Source organism: Meriones unguiculatus, chromosome 10 (genome assembly GCF_030254825.1).
Source record: "Meriones unguiculatus strain TT.TT164.6M chromosome 10, Bangor_MerUng_6.1, whole genome shotgun sequence".
Lineage (NCBI taxonomy): Eukaryota > Metazoa > Chordata > Mammalia > Rodentia > Muridae > Meriones > Meriones unguiculatus.
The window spans coordinates 106,609,603-106,630,963 of NC_083358.1; the positions used below are offsets into that span (position 1 = coordinate 106,609,603).

At 41.8% G+C, this 21,361-nt stretch overlaps 1 protein-coding gene across 1 annotated transcript; it reads left to right on the plus strand.

The window, feature by feature from the left end:
- The first annotated feature begins 4,058 nt into the window (after nucleotides 1-4,058).
- On the plus strand, nucleotides 4,059-10,713 carry LOC132656961 (3 beta-hydroxysteroid dehydrogenase/Delta 5-->4-isomerase type 2-like). Its single transcript, XM_060393004.1, has 3 exons — nucleotides 4,059-4,266; nucleotides 8,189-8,353; nucleotides 9,531-10,713. The coding sequence occupies exons 1-3, from the start codon at nucleotides 4,122-4,124 to the stop codon at nucleotides 10,340-10,342; spliced, it is 1,122 nt and encodes a 373-aa protein (XP_060248987.1). The 5' UTR covers nucleotides 4,059-4,121; the 3' UTR covers nucleotides 10,343-10,713.
- The last annotated feature ends 10,648 nt before the right edge of the window (nucleotides 10,714-21,361 follow it).

The window sequence follows — 21,361 nt, forward strand, 5'->3', positions numbered from 1 at the left end:
TATTATGTATAATATCTAAGTTAAATGCATTTGGCAACCTTGAGAAAAATATCTTATCTATGAGGGTCTAAGGTTTGTGCTTCAGTTATTTTTAGAGTTTGTGTCTATCAACCTAAAAACATCTATCTAGACCTAAAACATCTTTTTAATTTGTAAGCAACTAAGCTAATTGTAAAACAAAGACCATCTGGTTCTCAACACTATCAGAGACTTAAGAAGGAATAAAATTTATACCCTAAAAAAACAGGGTATGCATGTTAGTAGCCTCTAAAAATAGAAATTGACAGAGACAGTTTGCTACCTGAACAACCACCCAAAACTCTCTATAATGGTGGAGCATCATCTTCAGCCTTCTGGCCCGGTATCTTTGACAAACATATATGTGAAGCAAAACCATTTAGGACTTGCTTACCCCGTCTGGGCAGAGTTCAGCCGTCAACTTGGCCTGCATTTGAGTTTGCCGATTTTGGGCAGAATTCTGTTTGTTGTGAAGTGAGGGCATTTTCTTTGCCTAGGAGGCTGGTTTGCCATATTTGAAGCCATCTCCATATGGAGCTTCTTCGATGCTCATCATCTTCTTTGAGGTAGTCAGGGTTCTGTCAGGAGATGATCTGTCCAATTGTCAAAGAATCTTTAAAATAATAAAAACAGTGTATATACAATATTCTGTAGGTCTCTTGGGTTTTTAAAGACTTATCTATTTATTTTTATATAATCTATCTATAGAGTTATATTTGTTAAACCTAGGATGCATATTCCTGTGATAAATTAAACTACAGTCTGACATGACCATGAGTAGATTAACTTACATTAGGTAACTTGCATTACCTAATATCCTAAACAGTTTGTAATAGCAGTTTCAAAGTATTGTAAGTAATTTTGAAATTGTATCAATACACTAACATTTATATCAATGTGTCAAAAATACATTTATTTTTGCACCACTATACAAAATCCTATAGCAATGAGTTAAAAATAACCTTATTTGAAAATAACAAATAAAGCGTTAAGTTGAGGAGTTGATTTAATAACCTACCTTGATAACCAAACTTTATATAAACTCTTTTTTATCTTTAAAGAGTTTCAGTATATCCTAGGCATCTTGTGTCTGGGTTTTTACATCTGTTGTGGCTATCTTTGGCTTGTTTTCTTTTTTATACCAAATGGACAGTTTCATTTCTTTAAATACAAGAGTGGTAGTTTTTGAGTGTTTAGGACCTAACTAGTCTGGCCTGTATTTTGCCATCTGTAAGTCTCCAGTTAATTTTTGGCATTAGGCGTGACTAACATTTGTCCTCCGTGAAAATGTCTCATATCCAAAAGGATGAGCTTCCTTTCAGAGCAGTGTGACTTCTTAATTTACTTAGTATTTAAAACCATTTCCACATGGGAGGCATGCAGTTTGCATGTTTAACTCCCAGCCTAATTTTGGGTCCTCACATTGACCAATAGAACATATGTCTTCAGCCCAAATGCCTTTGACATCAGGTTTTCTGTCGAAGTCCCATCTTCTGAGGAGATTGGCTAGCCTGTTTAAGCAGTGTGACATCTCTCGTCATAGAAACCTAAAAGTTATGTGAATCCAACCACCTGTAGATCAATAAGGACATAGCATTCATTATTAAGAAAAGATAATATACACGAAAATCTTAAGGAAAACTTTGTCATTTTGAATCCTAAACATTTTTTTGCAAGTGGCTAATCACTAGGAGTTCCTGTCCTGACTTGTGTAAGTTGGGTTGATCCAGAATTCTGAGATCAGCCTTTGTGTGCTGTGTGTGTGTGTGTGTGTGTGTGTGTGTGTGTGTGTGTGTGTGTGTGTTGGGATTAAAGGCATGTGCTATCATCTTTCTGTTTAAATATTTCATCTCAAATGCCTTTGTTACTCAAAGCCCTGAAATAAAAACCAAGCAAAGAAACAAGAAAAATTTAAGTTTTAGGCCAAATGTACAAATTTTAGCTGTAACAAGTAAAGCCCAGTTTATTATTTTTTGGAATTTAGTTGTTGATAAAGGGTATGAGTGGCCCTTCCCAGAAAGAGATGACAAGCATCTTGTAGCCAGAGAGCTTTGAATTTCAGCCATTATTAACCTAGTTTATACAAGGAAGGATGTCCTTTTTATTGTCCATAACTTAGTATTCCATCTTTTGGCTTTCTCCCCATTTTCTACATGAATTTTTTTGGAGAAGGCACGGAAAAGAGCCACTACCATTAAACACATTGTAACCAGATCCATGACTATGGAAACTGAAACAAAGCCAAAAGAAATTCAAGCATCCTCTGTCATGGAATTTTTTATTTTAGATGCAGTTCCAGACCTAGATTTACCTCACAGTTTTACCTCTCCAACTTGCCATGTCTTCATAACCATGGCTGTTGTTGCTCTATGAGAACTGAGCTAGCAGCAACAGCAGGAAGCAATGTTTGTGCATCCCCAGAGGAAACTGACTTTAAGTCTGCTGTGTTTGCTTCCCAGTTTGGGTCTGTCTGTGGTAGGCTGCCTTTTGCTTGTGGGTCTGTTTAAGAGAGTCCCTTAAAGAGACATTATTTCCCCCCTGGAGTTTTTAGGTTTTAAGTTTGCATTGTATAGGTAGAAGCTTATTCCCCTCCTCCCAACAAATTATGATAAAGTTTGATTTAAAGAGTGAGAATACACAAAATTAGTTCAGAGCCATTTGCTATAGTAAATAAAAAATTAAATGTTGGGCTATATAATGTTATTTATCAATATTCTTAACTCTATAATCATTGCAGTGGTATTATTTACCCTGCTAACACCAGTACTAAGACAGCGACACCTGTTAGATTTTATAATTGCCTTATTTACCTTGGGCGGGATAAATATTTCACCTAAGCTGACTCAATAACCTCATCATCTAACTCCCAGCCTCCATCCAATGCCATCCTCTTAACCATCTTCATCTGAACTACCTTCTATCCACAATGTTATAAATCCTCGCTTTTATTCTTCATCTGGGCCTCTGCACGCCATTTATTGGAGTCCTTCCTCCCAGACCACTTGCTTCCTTCTCCATGCTAACCCATCATGGCGTGTTTCTTCCCTCTTTCTCCTGCCCTCAAAAGTCAGAAAACTTCAGCCAAACCTACCCACTTTCTGCCCTGCCCAGGTCAATCAGTCAATCAGGTATGTTTACAAAACAAGGATAGCTGTACCCAGATCTTGAGGGCCAATAACACACATCAGACCAACCTCCAACACATCTCTAAAATCATCAGGTCTACATTGCAGCTATGCATTACCATTGTAGCCCCATGCATCAGTCTCTAGTGGGCTTCCTACAGGGAATCTATCCTTCCTATACCTTGCTCTGAGTTCGGAGGCTTTGTTTAAAATGCAAGTAAATGCTTCCTTGTAACCAAAACTCTTGAATTCTTCTTGCCTAAGTGAATTCTCAAATTTGTGTTGAGATGCACAACAACAAGGAAGGAATACTGAGGAATTTCCAAAGATAGGGATTACTTCGCCACCCAGGGAGTCAGACAGCACTTGGCTAAACTCTGTGTCCCATCACATTTCAACAAAAGAGCACAAGGTTCAAGCATGCCCATAAGTGAAGTGTCCAAAACAGAGCCCAAGTCACGAGTTCCCTGTCTTCCCAGATCACTGAAACTGTAGTGCTTTCTGGAGGGCAGTATATTACCCAAGAGCATAGAAACTCCTGATCCCTCCGTTCATGCCTCACTCTTGTGACTCTCCTCATCCCAACATTTTATGGCCAACAAAGTTAAGTAAACTCTTCTCTAAGTTTCACAAACAGCTTATATAACTTGGCCATGCTTGGTAAGGTTTTATTCAACCCCAGGTTGTGACCATTTGTTATGAAGCAAAGGTGCAATGACATGGGCTAGCAACAGGCATCTAGGAAAAGGAGAAATCTTACAACATAGCCACACACTGTGAGTCTGACAGTCTCTTGACACACATTGAAATGCATTGCTTAGTGCTGTGGAGAAATAGCCCCATGTCTTGTGATCTGTGTTATGAATGGGCGGTGAGAAAACTGAGCATGGGTAAATCACCCTGTCTCTCTTTCTTGCCATCTCTAAGGTCACCCTACATTACCCCACCTCCCACTATAATCTGCTTCCTGTGTTGGCCATGCCTGGGTGGAGCTGCCTGGTGACTGGAGCAGGAGGGTTTCTGGGCCAGAGAATCGTCCACATGTTGGTGCAGGAGAACGACCTGGAGGAGATCAGGGTCCTGGACAAGGTCTTCAGACCAGAAACCAGGAAAGAATTCTTCAGTAAGTAAACCTGAGGATTCATCCTGTGACTGCATAGCAAACACTGAGTAGATGCAGGGAGGACTCTTCCTTTGTCTAGTACATAAACACTTGTAGTCATAACACCATTCCATGTCCACACTTATCAGGAGAAAACACACCACACTGAGCATAAATGACATTGTACAGTCAGGAAGAGACTGGGTTTGGACTGACAAGTTCTCTCTCCATTTCCTGTAGCTCTTTAATGTACACTTGTCATTACTAAGCTGGAGGGCTCAGCACTAGCTCCCTGTCTCTCCTAATTGCTACTGATCTAATTCTTTTGTTCTGGTTTGCTTTGTGGTGGTCTTCATTTAGCATCTTGGGCAGAAGTAAAATAGAAAGAGTAAAAAAAATATCAAATTAAAAGATGTATAAGAAGACAGAGGTAGGGATAGGAACATGGAAAGCCAGACAGAAAGAGATAGAGACTGAAGAAGAGAATTTCTGAGTAAATGCATGTGGTCAAACCAAGGGACAGAAACAAAGCCAGCATGAGCCGGACTGTCCATACCTTGCCTGGATTGTTCTGAAGGATTTCTTACCATTCCTCACTGGAGTTTATCATCACTAAGAATAAGACTGCAGGCTGTTATTATTATGCCAATTTGTTCAACTGGGTGAAACTGGAACAACTGATTTTGTAGTATAGTTTACCATCTATTCAGCCTGCACCCTGGGCCATTAAAATAATTTCAGGGAAAGTGGGAAAGCAGGCTCACTCACATTGTCAGCAAGGGCTTTGAGTTGGAAAAAGAAAAATGACTATAGCAGTGTCACCTGATTAATGAGGAACACAGATGAAGACAGAGGTCCCTCACTATGCTCCACTATTTTGATCAATGGTCAGCTGTTGGACTAGAGTCTTCAGTGTTTCCTGGTGCTCCTATGTGACTCAAGCTGGTTCTTTGCCCCTCTGCAGAGTCAAGTGTAAATCTATTCTACCTAGGGATCTGCCCTGCACACAGGACCCACCACAGTCCTCTGAAACAGCACTCATCCTCTATTCTACTTCTTGTCTCTGATCTCCTCTGATGTCAATTTCCTCCTGTCAGCTACAGTGTTCCTTCCAGAAGTGAAATATTAACACACAGTCAACAATTCTATTAATTGGGATACTGTTCCTCAGCGTTATTTGCAAAGAGACAAGGTTCAGATGGAGAAATAGCTCCACTGTGGATATGGACAGAGAAGGCCCTGCATAAAGATAAGAATGAGGGATTTCCTAGAAGTGACCTTTCTGTGCCAGGGACTGTGGGGCAAACTGGGGTGATAACTCATTAGCTGTGTGTAATGTTCCTGGGATGTAGTTAAAGCTTCCAGCGTCTATTTCTGTAGAGGAATAGTGCAAAGGTTAACTGGTTTGCACAAATGCCAGAGCTAGAATAAACACACTGGGGTGGAGATCGGGAAGACTAGCTGCAGCCGTTATGATCTTCACACCCGGTGGGTGGAGGCGTTTACCTGGGTCTCCTTCTAATCTAGCTCATAAGTTGCACCACCCCAGGTGGTTGTTGTGCAATAATCTGTACATAAGGACAACTTAGATCATGCAGCAGCTATGGCTCCACCAAACCACTCTCTACAGGCCCTCTCCTAGGACCTCAGGGTCCCCAGAGAGCTCATGGATGAAAGTCTTTCACTACAGGTCTGGAGTTCTCCTCTTGTCACAGCCACATCCCTGAACCAGTCTGTCTAGAACAGTGGTTTTTATCCTGTGGGTCACAAGACCACTGAGCTTTCACTAAACTTTTAGAGGGACTTTAGATCAGGTATCCTACATACCAGATACTACAATGCAATTCATAACAGTAGCAAAATTACAGTCATGAAGTAGCAACTGAAAATAATTTTTTTGGTTGGGAGTCACCACAGGTCTAATATCACTATCAAGGAAGAAAAAGGAAGAAGTGGGGAGATCAGATCATAATAATAGAATTCAACCCTAAGGCAGATAATACCTTCTGAGCAGCCCGAAATTTACATTTTTCTAATTCAGGGCCTTCTGGGAGTTGCATGGTGAGAGGAGGGGCTTCGATTGGGTATGCTGAGTACTGAATTAGGGGAAAGCCATTCTATTTTTGTCCCTTGGAGATGTTTCTTTAGCCTTGGATTTCTCCTGTCTTTCTCACTGTTTGGCTTCAGGGACAATTTCAGGTCACTTGAATGTCCTTAATCTCTCCCTGAAAAATTGATTCCAAGCAATGCCAGAGCATAGGCTAATGGCACAGGTGTAGGCAAAGGGCAAGCAAGGGGTCCTCAGTAGGTATAGGAATAACTGTGTCCTCAGGCTCCTTGGGCATCCCTTTGCTCATCTATTAAGCAGGGCACACAGGACCAGTCTCTAGGAAGTGGGGGAAAGAAGGAAGCATAGTCTTGAACCTGGGTTTCAATTATGAAGCACAGCAAGTGTAGAGTACTGGCAAAGACTGTGTGTGGCAAACAGTTAATTTTGCGAATTAAGTGACAAAATATTAGGCAGTGTTATGTGCTGAGTCCAGAAGAACATGAACATGCTAGTGTATTTAGGGCCTTGGAATAGATGGTACAAGGAAGTCCTGAGAAAGCCCGTTAGAGCATCGACATCTGCTCTTGATAATGTCTCACAGGAGATATTCCGATATATCCAAATTGGGCCCATCCTAATCATGTTGACAGAGCTTCTGACCTCCCTGGGTCACTGAAGCCAAGCCATTGGCTCTGAGTTAACTCTTCTTTTGGGCCCTGCAGAGACCCAGATAATACCAGGCTCTGGCAAGGGGAACACCCAAGATATATATTTGTGAGTCTTCCTTCTGCTGCCACTGCTAGAAATGTGTTCCTCATCAAAACCCTGGGACAGACATTCTGATTGCTACCCACTTCTCCCCAACTCTCTATTAGCTGCTGAGTCACTTTGTGGATGGATGAACTTCCAAACACTATCTTGAACAAGTTCATATCCCAGGCACATTTGACAGCTTCCTAAGCTGATTTGCTTTCCTGAAGAAAGAAACAATGTTTTCCCTTCTTTCCAGCCTTCCTCTCTAACCGGTTTCTCCCTAGAAAAATTCTCTTTTGAAAAATTCTTTATTCATTTTACACTCGGATCATAGCCCTCTCCCTCCTCTGCTCTCATTCTCAAGCTTTCTCATTATAAACCTATTCTCCCTCTCCTGTTCCTCAGATAAGGGGAGCCATACATACCCACACACCCCAACTCATTAAGTCAAATCAGAACTGATGGAATCCTCTTCCCCCCATGGAGTGGTGAAGCAGCCCTGACAGGAAGCAGTGATCAGAGAGCAGGCAGGCAACAGAGTCCATGTCAGAGACAGCCTTTTCTCCCCTTACCAGGTAACCCACACAAACCCTGAGCTGCCCATCTGCTACACCTGTGTAGGGAGCCTATGTCCAGTCTATTCGTGATCCGTGGTTGGTGTTTCAGTCCCCGAAAGCCCCTCTGGGGCCTTAGTTTGCTCTGGTAGTCTTCTTGTGGAGCTGGCAATTAAAGGTCTTTTTATCCTTCCTCCCAATTTTCCACTTTCCCTGCTCTTCACCCAGTATTTCCTGTGAGTCTCAGCATATGTTTTCATCTGATGCTGGGTGGAGCCTCTAAGAGGACAGCTATGGTAGGGTCTTGTCTTTTTCCGTCTCTTCAGACACTTCTCCAGTCTATTCTATTTCACACTCTGAGTGAGATTTAAGCATCCTCCTTGGGTCCTCCTTGTAACTTATACTCTTGGGTCTGTAAATTGGATTTTGTCTATCTTGGACTATGTAACTGAAATGTGCTTATACAGATACATACCATGTGTGTCTTCCTGGACAATTCTTGATGGTATAGGTAGTCAACACCTGTGTACAGGGAACATCTTAGCCCAGAGAAGAGCTTCTAAATGACCTGCCTTGTGTTCCACAGACCTCAAGACAAACACAAAGGTGTCAGTGCTGGAGGGAGACATTCTGGATGCCCAGTACCTGAAGAGAGCCTGCCAGGGCATCTCTGTGGTCATCCACTCCGCTGCTGTCATTGATGTCTCAGGGGTCATTCCCAGACAGACAATCCTAGATGTCAATCTGAAAGGTAGAGTATCTGCAGAGGAGAAGGTGAGATTTGGGAGGTTGGAAATGTTAACAAAGATCGGGAAGGAATGCTCTCACCATAGAATAGCTGCCATTCTCTGAGTCTAATGCCTCTGCTCACCATACCCTGCTGGAAGAGATCAGTGCTATTTCATGGCTAAGGCCCAGCAGTTAGAAAGAAGGTAACCCTGGATGTAAGGCCACAGCCATGTCACTCCACCTTCAAGAAAAGCTCTTCCGTTGTCCTCCATGCAGAGGAGACTGAACTCCAACTCCAAGCAGTTGACAAGCACGCACCCATTTTCTGCCTAGACTTTGCAGGAACCTGCTCTGCAGGCTGTTCTGTCTTCAGGACCTCACAATGTCCTGCCATTACAGGAATGCCCAGCAGGGGGCTCACAAGCCCTTTTAGTTTCCTACTAAGAGGAACAGATACCAGTGCTGGGTTCCAGAATGAAACTAGAAGGAATATGTATCACCCCTACTTTATATAACCAGGTAAAATGAAGTCATAGATAGAACCAAAAGTGTTTTGAACATTGTGCATACAATCAGGAATACAGCTGTTTCTCTACATCTCCCCAAACCCAATAACCATCTGTTCCCTGAGTCAGACATGTTGTCCTTGGCCCATTTTGATTCTTATCAAATAACAACAACAACAAAAAGCTGTACCTATGAAATGGTTACGTAACATGCATATCAACTGTACACACTATACTTGAGCCTGAATGATGTTAATTCTTCAATGATTCTTGGTGAAAAATAACTATTCTCGTTCACAATCTAAGAATGTGATCTGGTTCTATAATTTAAAAATCATGGATGAATTGATATGCATGAAATTATACTTATTTCATGGGCACTTTAGGAATGCATTAATGAGAAGCTTTAAAGCATTTTAAAGTAATAATAAAGAAAACCCCACTCAGTCACATACACTCACACTTGCACATATCCACAAGGCAATGAACACAAAAGCCTAGAGATACGTGCTCTCTGGAACCCACCTGTTGTCTTCTGGGAACAGCTTGGTAGCTGAGTCCAGGTAGGGAAGATGAACTGTAATCTGTAAACGTTGTATTGTTGGGCAAAAAGACAAGAATAATCCTGAAGCTGTGCACACACTGGGCCCCTGGCTTATCTCTTGACACTGACAATGCATTGTCTATGATTAGGTACCAAGAACCTATTGGAAGCCTGTGTCCAAGGTAGTGTGCCAGTCTTCATCTTCACCAGCTCAGTTGAGGTGGCAGGGCCCAACTCCTACAAGCAGATCATCTTGGATGGCCATGAAGAAGACAATCTAGAAAGTACATGGTCTGATCCATATCCATACAGCAAAAAGATGGCTGAGAATGCAGTGCTGGCAGCCAATGGGTGTACCCTGAGAAATGGTGGCACTTTACATACTTGTGCCTTAAGGCCCATGTACATTTATGGGGAAAAAAGCTCATTCCTTTATGACACAGTAACTTGTGCTCTGAAAAATAAGGGTGTTTTGGATACTACTGGCAAATTCTCTAGAGCCAACCCAGTGTATGTGGACAACGTTGCCTGGGCACACATTCTGGCTGCCAGGGGCCTACGAGACCCCAAGAAGTCACCCAGCATCCAAGGACAGTTCTACTACATCTCAGATGACACCCCTCACCAAAGCTATGATGATTTAAATTATGCCCTGAGCAAGGAATGGGGCCTCTGCCTTGATTCCTGTTGGAGCCTTCCTCTGCCCCTGCTCTACTTTCTTGCCTTCCTGCTGGAAACTGTGAGCTTCCTGCTGCGTCCAGTCTACAACTACCGGCCCCCCTTTACCTGCCACTTGGTTACGCTGTCCAACAGCACATTTGCCTTCTCCTACAAGAAAGCCCAGCACGATCTCGGCTATGAGCCGTGTGTCACCTGGGAGGAAGCCAAGCAGAAAACCTCAGAGTGGATCGGGACACTAGTGGAACAGCACAAAGAGACAATGAACTCAAAGACTCGGTGATGTAAAGATGGCAGGGACATGGCCCTGGGTGTTATCAGAAATCATCCTCAGGTCCTCAGAAAGGATACAGGCACAACCCAGGTCCTACTGCCACCCTTTGACATAAAAGCCAACTTAGTGTCTTCCTAAAGTACCCAGAATCCTTGCCAGGCACTGACCCAGCCACAAGCTTTCTTCCCCAAACACCTGCCCAGAGACACACAGGCCATTGTGCCTCAGCTCCTGCTTCCTAACTACTAAGCGCTTCTTGTTGCTCAAGAGTTCTCTCCATGGGTGTCATTTCCCATTAACAGCATTTCTCATCTTTGGAAAATTCTGCTTTGGTTTATGCAGTTGAGTGAAAGAAACAATAAACATGTGTTAAGAGCTCATCTGCAGACATTTTTCTGTCAATAAACGTGGCCATGCTGGATCAGAAATAGATTGTGGATTTGAGGGACTGAGGAAAAGCCATGAACAGAGGGGGTGTGAGACTAATCCCAGCACATTGTCTTTTTGCGGTGTAATACATGACTAGAATAGATTACTGTATTTTGTGTAGGAAGAACCATGACAGAAGGAATGCCAAAGATTCACAGTTTCTGCAGGAGATCCCACCCATGCTGGGTCCCGGTGAGGCTCCCTCTAAAAGAACATTCTCAGGTTTAGACGTTTTCTCACAACAAAATGGACACCTGGCTGGAGGATTTTGTTCCCGTTCTTCTATAAAATTGTAACACTGCTATAAGAAAGGTAGGGAGACGTGAGAAAGTTTCCCTCCATAGTCAAGACAGAACTATAAATAAACCCACCCCCCTTCACAAGCTACTGATTTCCTGGTTTTTCTTTGGAAAGTACAGAGAGATGGTCCTCAGATCCCAGACTCTAGGACCAGTTTTTGACAAGGCTCCCCAGTAGAGAGTGTCTTGTCTTGTTGCTGCATGGTTCCAGCATTTTGGGTAGGGAGACCCCCACCACCACCACGCTGCTTTTCAGAGCTTGTTTGTATCAACTGCCTCTTAAGGCATATTCATAAATAGATTTAGCTTTAGGTTCCAGCCTGGCCTTATAAGAATGAAAGCTGTACTGTCAGGTTTTGTAACTGAAAAGTTCTCAGTTAATTGTCCTTACAAATTCTTAACTCTTCTTATTTACATTCTCCAGTTTCGGGAAAATATGAAGCATGCTTTCTTCTCAGAACTCTTAGCTTTAAGAAAGGGTCCCCTGTTTGTTTGAACCCACGGTGTAAAGGGTTGGGTAAGAAAAAGGAGCACTTAGGATTCTTGTCATGTAGGAACTTCTTTCCATACCTGAAACTATTGCAAACTGATTCCTTGTGGACACTTCTCTTCTATGGTAACATTCCACACCTGGGGCTGAACACATCTCTCTCTTTTTCTCCCTCCCTCCCTCTACATTTCTCTCTCTCTCTCTCTCTCCTTGTGTTTCTTTCTCTCTGTATCTCACTCCCCCCTTCTCTTTCTCCCTCCTTTCTTTTCTCACTCCCTCCCTCTCCCCCTTGACTGTGAAGGAAAACTGACTTGGCTTTGAGGTTTTCTCTTTTAGAAATTGAAACAGGGGGCCAAGAGGAGGAAGGTCCCAATGGACAGTAAAGGGCCAAAATGGGGAAGATCCAAGCTACCAGAGAGCTTGAGTACTTGGGCATAGCATGCTCAGAGATCTCACAGGAGATCCTTAATACCTGTATCTTTTGTTCAACCAGCCAAGATTCTTGAACAGATAAACAGCATTCCTCCCCCAGTACAACACAAGTCCCTCCTAACCCAGACTTCAGCAGGTCAAGAGCTCTCCTGCTTTGTAAGACAACCCAACAAGGTAGGTTATCTGCTGCTGGAGGGACTGGAGGCTTGCAGTGTGGAAGTCATGACCTGGTCAAATGAGTCCTGGAAGTTGTCAGCCAGGAGCTGTGTCTGTACTAGTGCTTTTCCAGAGGCCCCTTTTCCCCCCCTGATGAGAGGACAGGCCCAATCCTACAAAGAGGAGCATGAAGATTTCTCTCTTTATCTGGTTCCCCCTTAAGTGTTCGGCAATTTCTTAAATTCCTACAGGTAGAATGATAGGGTAATCATAGTGGTGGTGCAACATCCCTGATTTCACACTATACTGCACAGGGATGACTTCGCTCTGGGAGTGCTCCCTTGCCTCTCCTCGGGCATGAGGATATGTTCAGTTCTGATGTGACTTGATGTTCTGGTGAGGGTTGATATGGGGTGAGGGAGGCTCCCCTTTCCTGGGAAGAAGGAAAGAGGGGAAGAGGGAAGGAGGTAAAGGGGAAACTGGAAGGAGAGGAGGGAGGGACACCTTTGGGATGTAAAGTAAATACACTGAAATAAATTAAAAAAGAAAGTACATGGTGTGATCCATACTCACACAGCAAACGAATGGGCAGGAACGCAGTGTTAGTCAATGGGTGACCAATGACGGCACTTTTCATACTTGTACCTTAAGGCCCATGTACATTTATGAGAAGAGAAGAATGTTCCTTTCTGAGACAAGGATTAGGGCTCTCAAAATTACTCTATTCTGAATGCTAGTGTATTCAAATGCACTTATACTTTTATCCAGTGGAGCCTAAATGCAAAAAACCACAGTGTCCTGGTGAGATTTCCTTTTCCAGATTAGTTAGCCCACTACTTTTGACTTGAACTTTAGTCAAATATTTTAGAGGATGAGTGAAACAAAGACAATCTCTCTTTTTTTAACTCTTTATTAATTACACTTTATTCATTTTGTATGAAGCCACGTGGTTCTATCCCTCCTCCCATCCCAATCCTTCCATTCCTCCACCCTATGCATGCATGCTCCTCCTCAAGTCCACTGATAAGGGAGGTCTTCTTTTCCTTCCTTCTGATCCTAATCAATTACGTCTCATCAGGAGTGGCTGCATTGTCTTCTTCTGTGGCCTGGTAATGCTGCTTCCCCCTCAGGCAGAGGTAATTAAAGAGCAGACCAATCAGTTCATGTCAGAGACAGTCCCTGTTCCTATTACACTGGAACCCACTTGGATACTGAACTGCCATTGGTTACATCTGTGCGGGGGTCTTAGGTTACCTCCATGCATGGTCCTTGATTGGAGTATCAGTCTCAGGAAAGCCTCCTGTGCTCAGATTTTTTGGTTCTCTTGCTCTCCTTGTACAGTTCCTGTCCTCCCCTGATCTTAATTTTTTCCACTTCTTTCAAAGAATTCCCTGCACTCTGCCCAAAGAAACCACTTGTCTTAGGTTTTGTCAAGAGATTGCACTTACACTTTTTGACAAAGAGATTGTCAAAACCTAAGACAAGTGGTTTCTGGCCCAATAAAGTCTTCATTTACATTTGAAATAATACAGCTCACATGGAAATAGTGTTTACAAATACATATATATTGGCATTCTAGTCTTCTACTCTCTGACCAATCATGCCTTACAATATGTTTATGACTATCTAGGAATTCTCTAACCTCTTTACATCATGGTGTACCATGAGGAAGAGAGCAAAGGTAGAACCAGAGCTAGACTACTGCCTTCAAAGAAACCCTAATCCAGCTTCCCAATGTCATGGCTAGCATTCAGGAAAAAAGTAGACAGCAAGAAATAATTAAACTCAAGGCTGAAATATGTGAAACAGAAGCAAAAGCATATGAAAATATCAGTAGAAAGAGCTGATTCTCTGAGAAAATCAATAATATTGGCAAACCCTTATAACCAATGAACAAAAAGCAGAGAAAAACTAAATTAACAAGTATGAGCACAAAAGGGAACATAACAGATACTGAAGAAATTGCAATTATAAAGACGTAGTGTAAAACCATGTACTCCACCACACTGAAAAATCAAAAACAAATGGATAGTTTTCTTGATACCCATCACCTATCAAAGTTAAGTCAAGATCAGATAAGCCAATTTAAGCAGACTTACTCAACCTAGTGTAATAGAAACAGTCATTAAAATTCTCCCAGCAACACCACCACCAACAAAAGCCCAGGGCCAGAGGATTTTAAAAGAGAATTCTGCCAGATTTTCCAAGTAATGTTTTTGCCAATACTCCTCAATTTATTCAAAAAAAAAAAAAAAAAAAAAACAAGAAAGAAACAAAAAAAAAAATAGTGACCAAATTGTTTTATGATGTCACAAGTACCCTGATAGCCAAAAAAAGTTAGAAACCAAGGAATAGAAAGTTACAGAACAATTTTTTTTATGAACATAGATGCAAAAATACTCAATAAAATACTTTCAAATGAATCTGAGAACACATCAAAAAGATCATCCACCATGGTCAACTTGGATTAATCCCAGAGATGCAGGGATGGTTCAACAAGTGTATGTTGATAAGCATAGGCCATATAAACCAACTGACAGACAAAATCCTTAGGATCATCTCATTACAAGCAGAAAGGCCTTTGACAAAATCCAAAGTCCTTTCATCAGAAAAGTCCTGTAGAAATAAGGGATACAAGGGACATACTTCAACATAGTGAAGACAGTTTACATCAAACCTATAGCCAACATCAGCCTAACAAAGAGAAACTCAAATCATTTTCATTAGCATCAGGACCAAGACAATCTTGTTCAGTCTCTCCATGCCTATTCAATATAGTACTTGAAGTCTTAGCTAGAGCAATAAGACAACTGAAGGGGAACAAAGGGATACATATATAAAAGGAAGAAGTCAAAACATCTTTATTTGCAGACACTCTGATAGTATACTTAAATGGTATGAAAAATTCCACAAGAAAACTCCTAGATTTGATAAAAAATTAGAGCAAAGTATCAGGACAGAAAATTAATTCACAAAACACAGTAGCCTCCTATACACAAATGACAAATAGACATAGAAATAAATTAGAGAAACAAAAGTCGCTACAATAGCCTAAAATAATATAAAACATCTTAGGATAACTATAATCGAGCAAGTTAAAGATTGAATGCTAAAAATTTTTAGACCTTGAAAAAGGTATTAGAAGATGGAAAGAATGTCTGTGCTCATCGGAAGGATTAACATAGTGACGATGGCCATCCTATCAAAGGCAAACATGCAGATTCATTGCAGTCCCTGCCAAAATTCCAAGACAATTCTTCAAAGATCTTCATATGGAAACACACACACACACACACACACACACACACACCCTGGCCTAGATGAATCATTCCTGAATTATAAAAGAACTTCTAGAGGTATCACTATGTCTGATTCTCATTTGTACAACAGTCCTATAATGTTAAAGACAGAGTGCTATTAGAACAAAACCAGATGCAATCAATGGAATCAAATGGAAGACTGAGACATAAATCCACAAACATATGGACACCTTAATTTTAAATACAAATTTAAATGTACACTGGAAAAAAAGACAGCATTTTTGACAAATGGTACTGGTCAAACTAGATGCCTGAATGTAGAAAAGCACACATAGATCCATACTTACCGCTCTGTAAAAACTCAACACCCAATAAATCAAAGACCTCGAACATTAAACCAAATATACTGATGTTGAAAGAAGAGGAAGTGGGACATAGCCTTGAACCCATAGGCACAGGAAAAGACATTCTGAAGAGAACACTGTTAGCACAGGCCCTAAGATCAATAATTAACAAATAGGATCTAATGAAACTGAAAGTCTTCAGCAGGACAAGAGACACCAGAATTCAGACAAAGCAGCAGACTACAAAATGGGAAAAGTGTTTTACCAACTACACATTCAATATAGAGGGCTAATATGCAAATTATATAAAGAGCTCAACAAACTAGATAACAAGAAAACAACCCAGTTAAAAGTGATGTACAAGACTAAAAGAAAAAAAATACCTCAAATGCTTGAGAAAGACTTAAAGATGTTCAACATCCTTAGTCAATGGGGAAATGCAAATGAAAACAACTTTGAGATTTTACCTTACACCAGTCAGGGTGGATAAGGTCAATGAAATAAGTAATAGCTCATGCTGGTGAGGATGTAAAACAAAGGTAGCATTCATCCATTCTTGTTGGGAGTGCAAACTTGTACAAATAATATGGAAGTTATTGTGGGTTCCTCAGGAAGGTGAGAATTGATCTACCTCAAGACTCTTGGGCATATACCCTAAGGACATTTCATCCTGCCATAGAGATACTTCCTCAGCCAAGTGTATCGATGCTCTCCTGTTAAGAGCCAGAAATTAAAAACAGCTTAGATGTCCATCAAAAAATGAATGAATAGTGAAAATGTGGGAAAACCGTTGAGAGGAACAGTAACAGCATGAGTGAGATAACTCTGACCCAGAAAGATAAATATGGTATGTATTTGCTTATGTGTGGATATTTATCTATTGAGTCAGTGATAAGAAGCTACAATTAGTAAAACAACCAAGTTTAGGCATACAATAAATGATTTGGGGACAAACAGATAGATCTCCCTAGGGAAAGGAAATAGAATAAATATCTATGAGTGGATGAAGAGAAGTGACTGGAATGAGAGAATTAACTCAATGAGGAAAGAAGGAGCAGATGAAGGTAATACTGGGAGACAGCTAAAGTTAAAGGCCATTTGATGGGTAACATGGACACCTGATATAGTAGAAACTTCCTAAAATATATGCATAAATGAAGGTGGTCTAAATAAAATGAACAAATACTGGGTGAGACAGAGCCCAAACTGAGTATCTCCTGTCAGCAAATGAAGCTTCAGGTACCAGGACTGGGTCCCATCTGTACTGGAAGTTTTGGTTTCTTTGTGTTTTGTAAATATGTTTTTGTTTTTATGCCAAGTGCAGGATTTTAGTTTGGGCTTTAGTTTGTCCACAGCTGGTAATTGCCTCCTTAAAGACATGGTCCTTGCCAGCTGATAACAGCCCGCCTCATGCAGCATACAGATGGGACATGGTCTAGGACTCTGAGAGATATAAATATGAGAGCCCAGAAAGGGCTCAGGAAACCCCATGGTTGAGGAGGCAAAAATAGCAAGAGCCAGAGGGCCTGGAGAACACCAAAAACACAATGCCTTTTTATTCCCTATGATCAATACACGTGTGAACTCACGGAGACTGAGGCAGCACGTCAAGGCCTGTGCAGGTCTACATGGACTGGAGTCCTAGAGATAAAAGAAGACGTGAACAAATGCTCCCATTCCTGGCTAAGAAACAATCTCCAGTTCAAACCACTTGCAAGTGAAAATTTAGTTTCTTCTAAGGAAGTCTCACTGGGGAAACAAATTACTTACTCATAAGAATAGAATGCATGTCAGGCACTAGTTGGCCAACAGAAGACTAACGCAATGGCATCATTGGAGGTGTTTTTTGTTTCATAAGATCATGTCAGACCTCTCTTATTTTTATCTAATTGTTATTATGTTACTTTATTTAATTTATATATTTTCTCTTTTTATCATACAGATACCTTGTGTATATGTCTTTCAGTTGATTGTTTTTATAGGATTCCTGGATGTGCAAACCCATGAGTTTGTTTCTGGTGCCTTCTCTGGAATCTTCTGATTCTTTACCTACATAACTCAGTAACCTAAGCAAGGCCCTTCCCATGTTTATACCACTTTCAGGTATTATGCTAGGTGTGAACCAGCACAACATATGAGCTCTCCTGTACAAAGTAAAGGCTGCTGTGATTGTAGAGAAATGTTCTGCACAGTAGTCCCATGTGGGACCTACACTGGGCTCCATGTGAACCTCAAACACCAAAAGGCTGTGAGTCCCTTCCATGCACCTAGACTTGGTCACCTCCAAAGCTCATGGTCAGAAACCTCATAATAAAGTCACTAAATGGCATGAACTCTTCATCATGTTCTAAGTAAAATCTCAACATCATGTTGGGCTGCATTCAGAGCGATTCTTGACCACATGGGCCTTTGGGCTGTAGATTGCATAAGCCTTAGTGTGTTTCTCCCATAAGGCCATTCCTTTACTCAGCTACTGTTGTCAATCTGAACAAACAAACACCAAAAGCATCTTATTCCAGTAAACAGTGATATGTTTTTCAGATGAGCACATGCATGACTACAGTTGACTGTGAGATGCTCAAAGAGGTTGAGGCCAAGAGAAGATTTTATAAACAATAACAAAAAGCATTACATGTAAGCCCCAGAAAGACTACCCTTTGGCCAGGTATTGAGTAGCCTTGGTTGTAAACTTGACATACCCTAGAGTCATGAGGAACAGGAAACCTCTATTGAAAAATTGCCTAGATCACATTGACCTATGGGACGTTGACCTTATTGTTAACTGATACAGGAAAGCCCAGTCTCCTGATCTGTGGAGAAGTGAAGAGTTAGGCATTCTTGGAATGCTTACTTGTCTGCCCAATAAAAAAAAAAAACAGGTGGATCAATAAATGACCTCAGCAGAAATAATCATGGTTTGCACAGCACAAAAGCCATTGCACAGTTGGACAAAGTGGTTCTGGCTTGACCCAGAACTAGAAGTTGGTAGAAACAGATGGGATCACCTTGGGTTTGCAGGTGATTTCTTTAGATTGCAGATGAGGGTTCCCCTTTTATTGAATGTTCTTTAATGTCACAGAGAGTCTGAACTTGGAAATATTGTGCAATATTGTGCCATACTAAAAAGGTTAACTCAGAGACCTTAGCAGTGGCCAATGCCTCATTTGAATGTTCTCAATCTGCCTATGTTTATTATATTTATTAATGACTAGAAAGAGTATTCAGATCATAGCAGGCAGTGATTATAATGTAAAGGTAAACTTATGAAGGCTGTAAGGAAGGGGAGTGAGGATGGGGCAGCAAGGAGATTGGAAAGCATATGGACAGTACAGAAACATAGTGAGAGGCACAGGACTTCACATATGTCATCAGGAATCCCCCAAAATCTTTCCCATCATTCCTCCTCTCTGTCTTTCATCCTCAGAGAAAGTGACAACACTTTGCTAGAGAGGTACTTTATTTTTTTTCTGTTCTCTCTACCTCACCCCAAGGCCAAGTGTAAACACTGGATTGAAGTGTAGTTTCCCAGATTCTACATTCTTACCTCCTTCTGTGGAGGTGGATTGAGGAAGGTCCTCTGCTACTGCTGTAAGGCCATCATGAATGCCATCTCTTCCTCCATATTCCCCAGAGTTCATTTACAACGAGTTTCTTGGATTCCACCCACCCATCCCTAGCTTTATAAGATTGAGTCTGGATCAAATCACTTCTCAGAAATCCTAGAGTTTCATTTGCATTGTCCCCACTTCCCAAGGTGAACCTATCCCTGGAGCTGGTCTGATTTGGTCCTATGAAGAAGGAAGGTGACTGAAGCCTCAACCTTAACTCTAACCCTAACCCATCTTACTTAGCTTTGATAAGACACCATGACCAAGGCAACTTATAGAAGGAACAGATTAGGGAGTTACAGTTTCAGATGATGAGAACCTATGACCATCATGGCAGGGTGCATGGCAGCATGCAGACAGGCATGGTACTATTGCAGTTGCTGAGAGCTCATATCTTGATCAACAAGCACAAAGCAGAGAACTAACTGGGAATGCTGCAAATCTTCGGAAGCCTCAGAGGTCACCTCCACTGACACACCTCCTCCAACAAAGCCACACCCCCTAATATTTCCATCCACCAGGACCAGGTATACAAATACACAAATCACCTGGGGCCATTCTCATTCTACCCACCACAAGTCAGTGTCTAAACACTCTAAGACACATTTGTGGATTAGAAAGACTGGTTCTCTGGCCACACTTACCTGGACTCCACGGTCAAGTTTAATTTTATCGTCCAGGAGCTCTATCCTCTTAAAGGTTGGTGTGTGGAAGCCTCTCTCTTGATCTCCTTCTACTGCAGCTCACAGCACGACATCCCCTCCAGGATGTGACACTGCAGAACAATTGCCAAGTCCACAGTGTCCCACAAATCCCAATGTGGGAGCTGTGGCTCTACCAGAAAGCACCCACGATGCCCCCTCCTGGGATCACAACACCAGCAAAGAACCAAGGTGTGAGTCTACTACACTCTGTGTCTGGCTCCACCTGCCATGTCACAGCCATTCATTTGATACAGTCAGTGTAAAGTCAGCGCAAAGGAGAGGAAAGAGCATTCAGAAAGAGACCCACCTCCTGGTACCTGTCTTCTTCGTGGACAGCTTTTCCTTATTGTGGTGGTTTGAATAATAATGAGCCCCATAAATTTTTGTGGTTAAAGCTAGCACATAAAAAGTGGCATATTAGGCAGGGTGGTCTTGTTAGAAGAAGTATGTCACTGTGGGGATGAGCTTTGAGCTCTTCTATGCTCAAATTATGCCTAATGTGGAAGGCAGTCTCCTTCTGCTGACTGAGGATCAAGATGTAGAACTCTTGGCTCCCCCAGCACCAGTCTGCCTGCATACTGCCGTGCTTATTACCATGGTAATGGACCAAACCTCTAAGACTGTAAGCCAGGTCCAATTAAATATTTTCCTTTATGAGAGTTATCCTGATCATGGTGTCTCTTCCCAGCTACAAAAAGCCTAACTAACATACCCATCTTTCTCTTCTTCGAGGCCTTCCTCGGGGTTGCCTGACTGGAGAGAGGAACCTAGAGTAAACTAATCCAGCAGAAGTTTTAATCTGTCCCAAGAGAGATATCCATATCCCCAGCTGTCGATTTCTACTTCTGCCTCTGTCAAACTCTTCTTTGGCTTCCTTGCAAATTCAGTTAACATGAATGTCTCAGAAGAGTTGTCCCCAAACAGTCAGCCATGTGCTTACGTGCATGAAGTGAGCATGGATTGGACTGAGGCACAGGTACAATAGACCCTTCAGTAGGCTGATGTGTGTCCCTGGAGCTTTCTGTGTTTCCCCAACCTATACCAGGAACAACAGAATCCCCATTATCATGAGATAGCTGAAAAAGGAAAGCGCAAACTAAGAAAGTCATGTGAAAAGTGTCAAGCTCAGCCAGTGTGGAGTACTGGTACACCCTGCATGAGGCACACTGCCATTAAGGACTCTATCTAGAAAATAAAAGTAAATAAACATACATATTGCCTATACCCTATACCTGAGTATGCATGCTGTAAGTTCTGAACTACCTCTGAGAATGTGCATTTTCAGATTTAAAACTCTCCCTCCTTA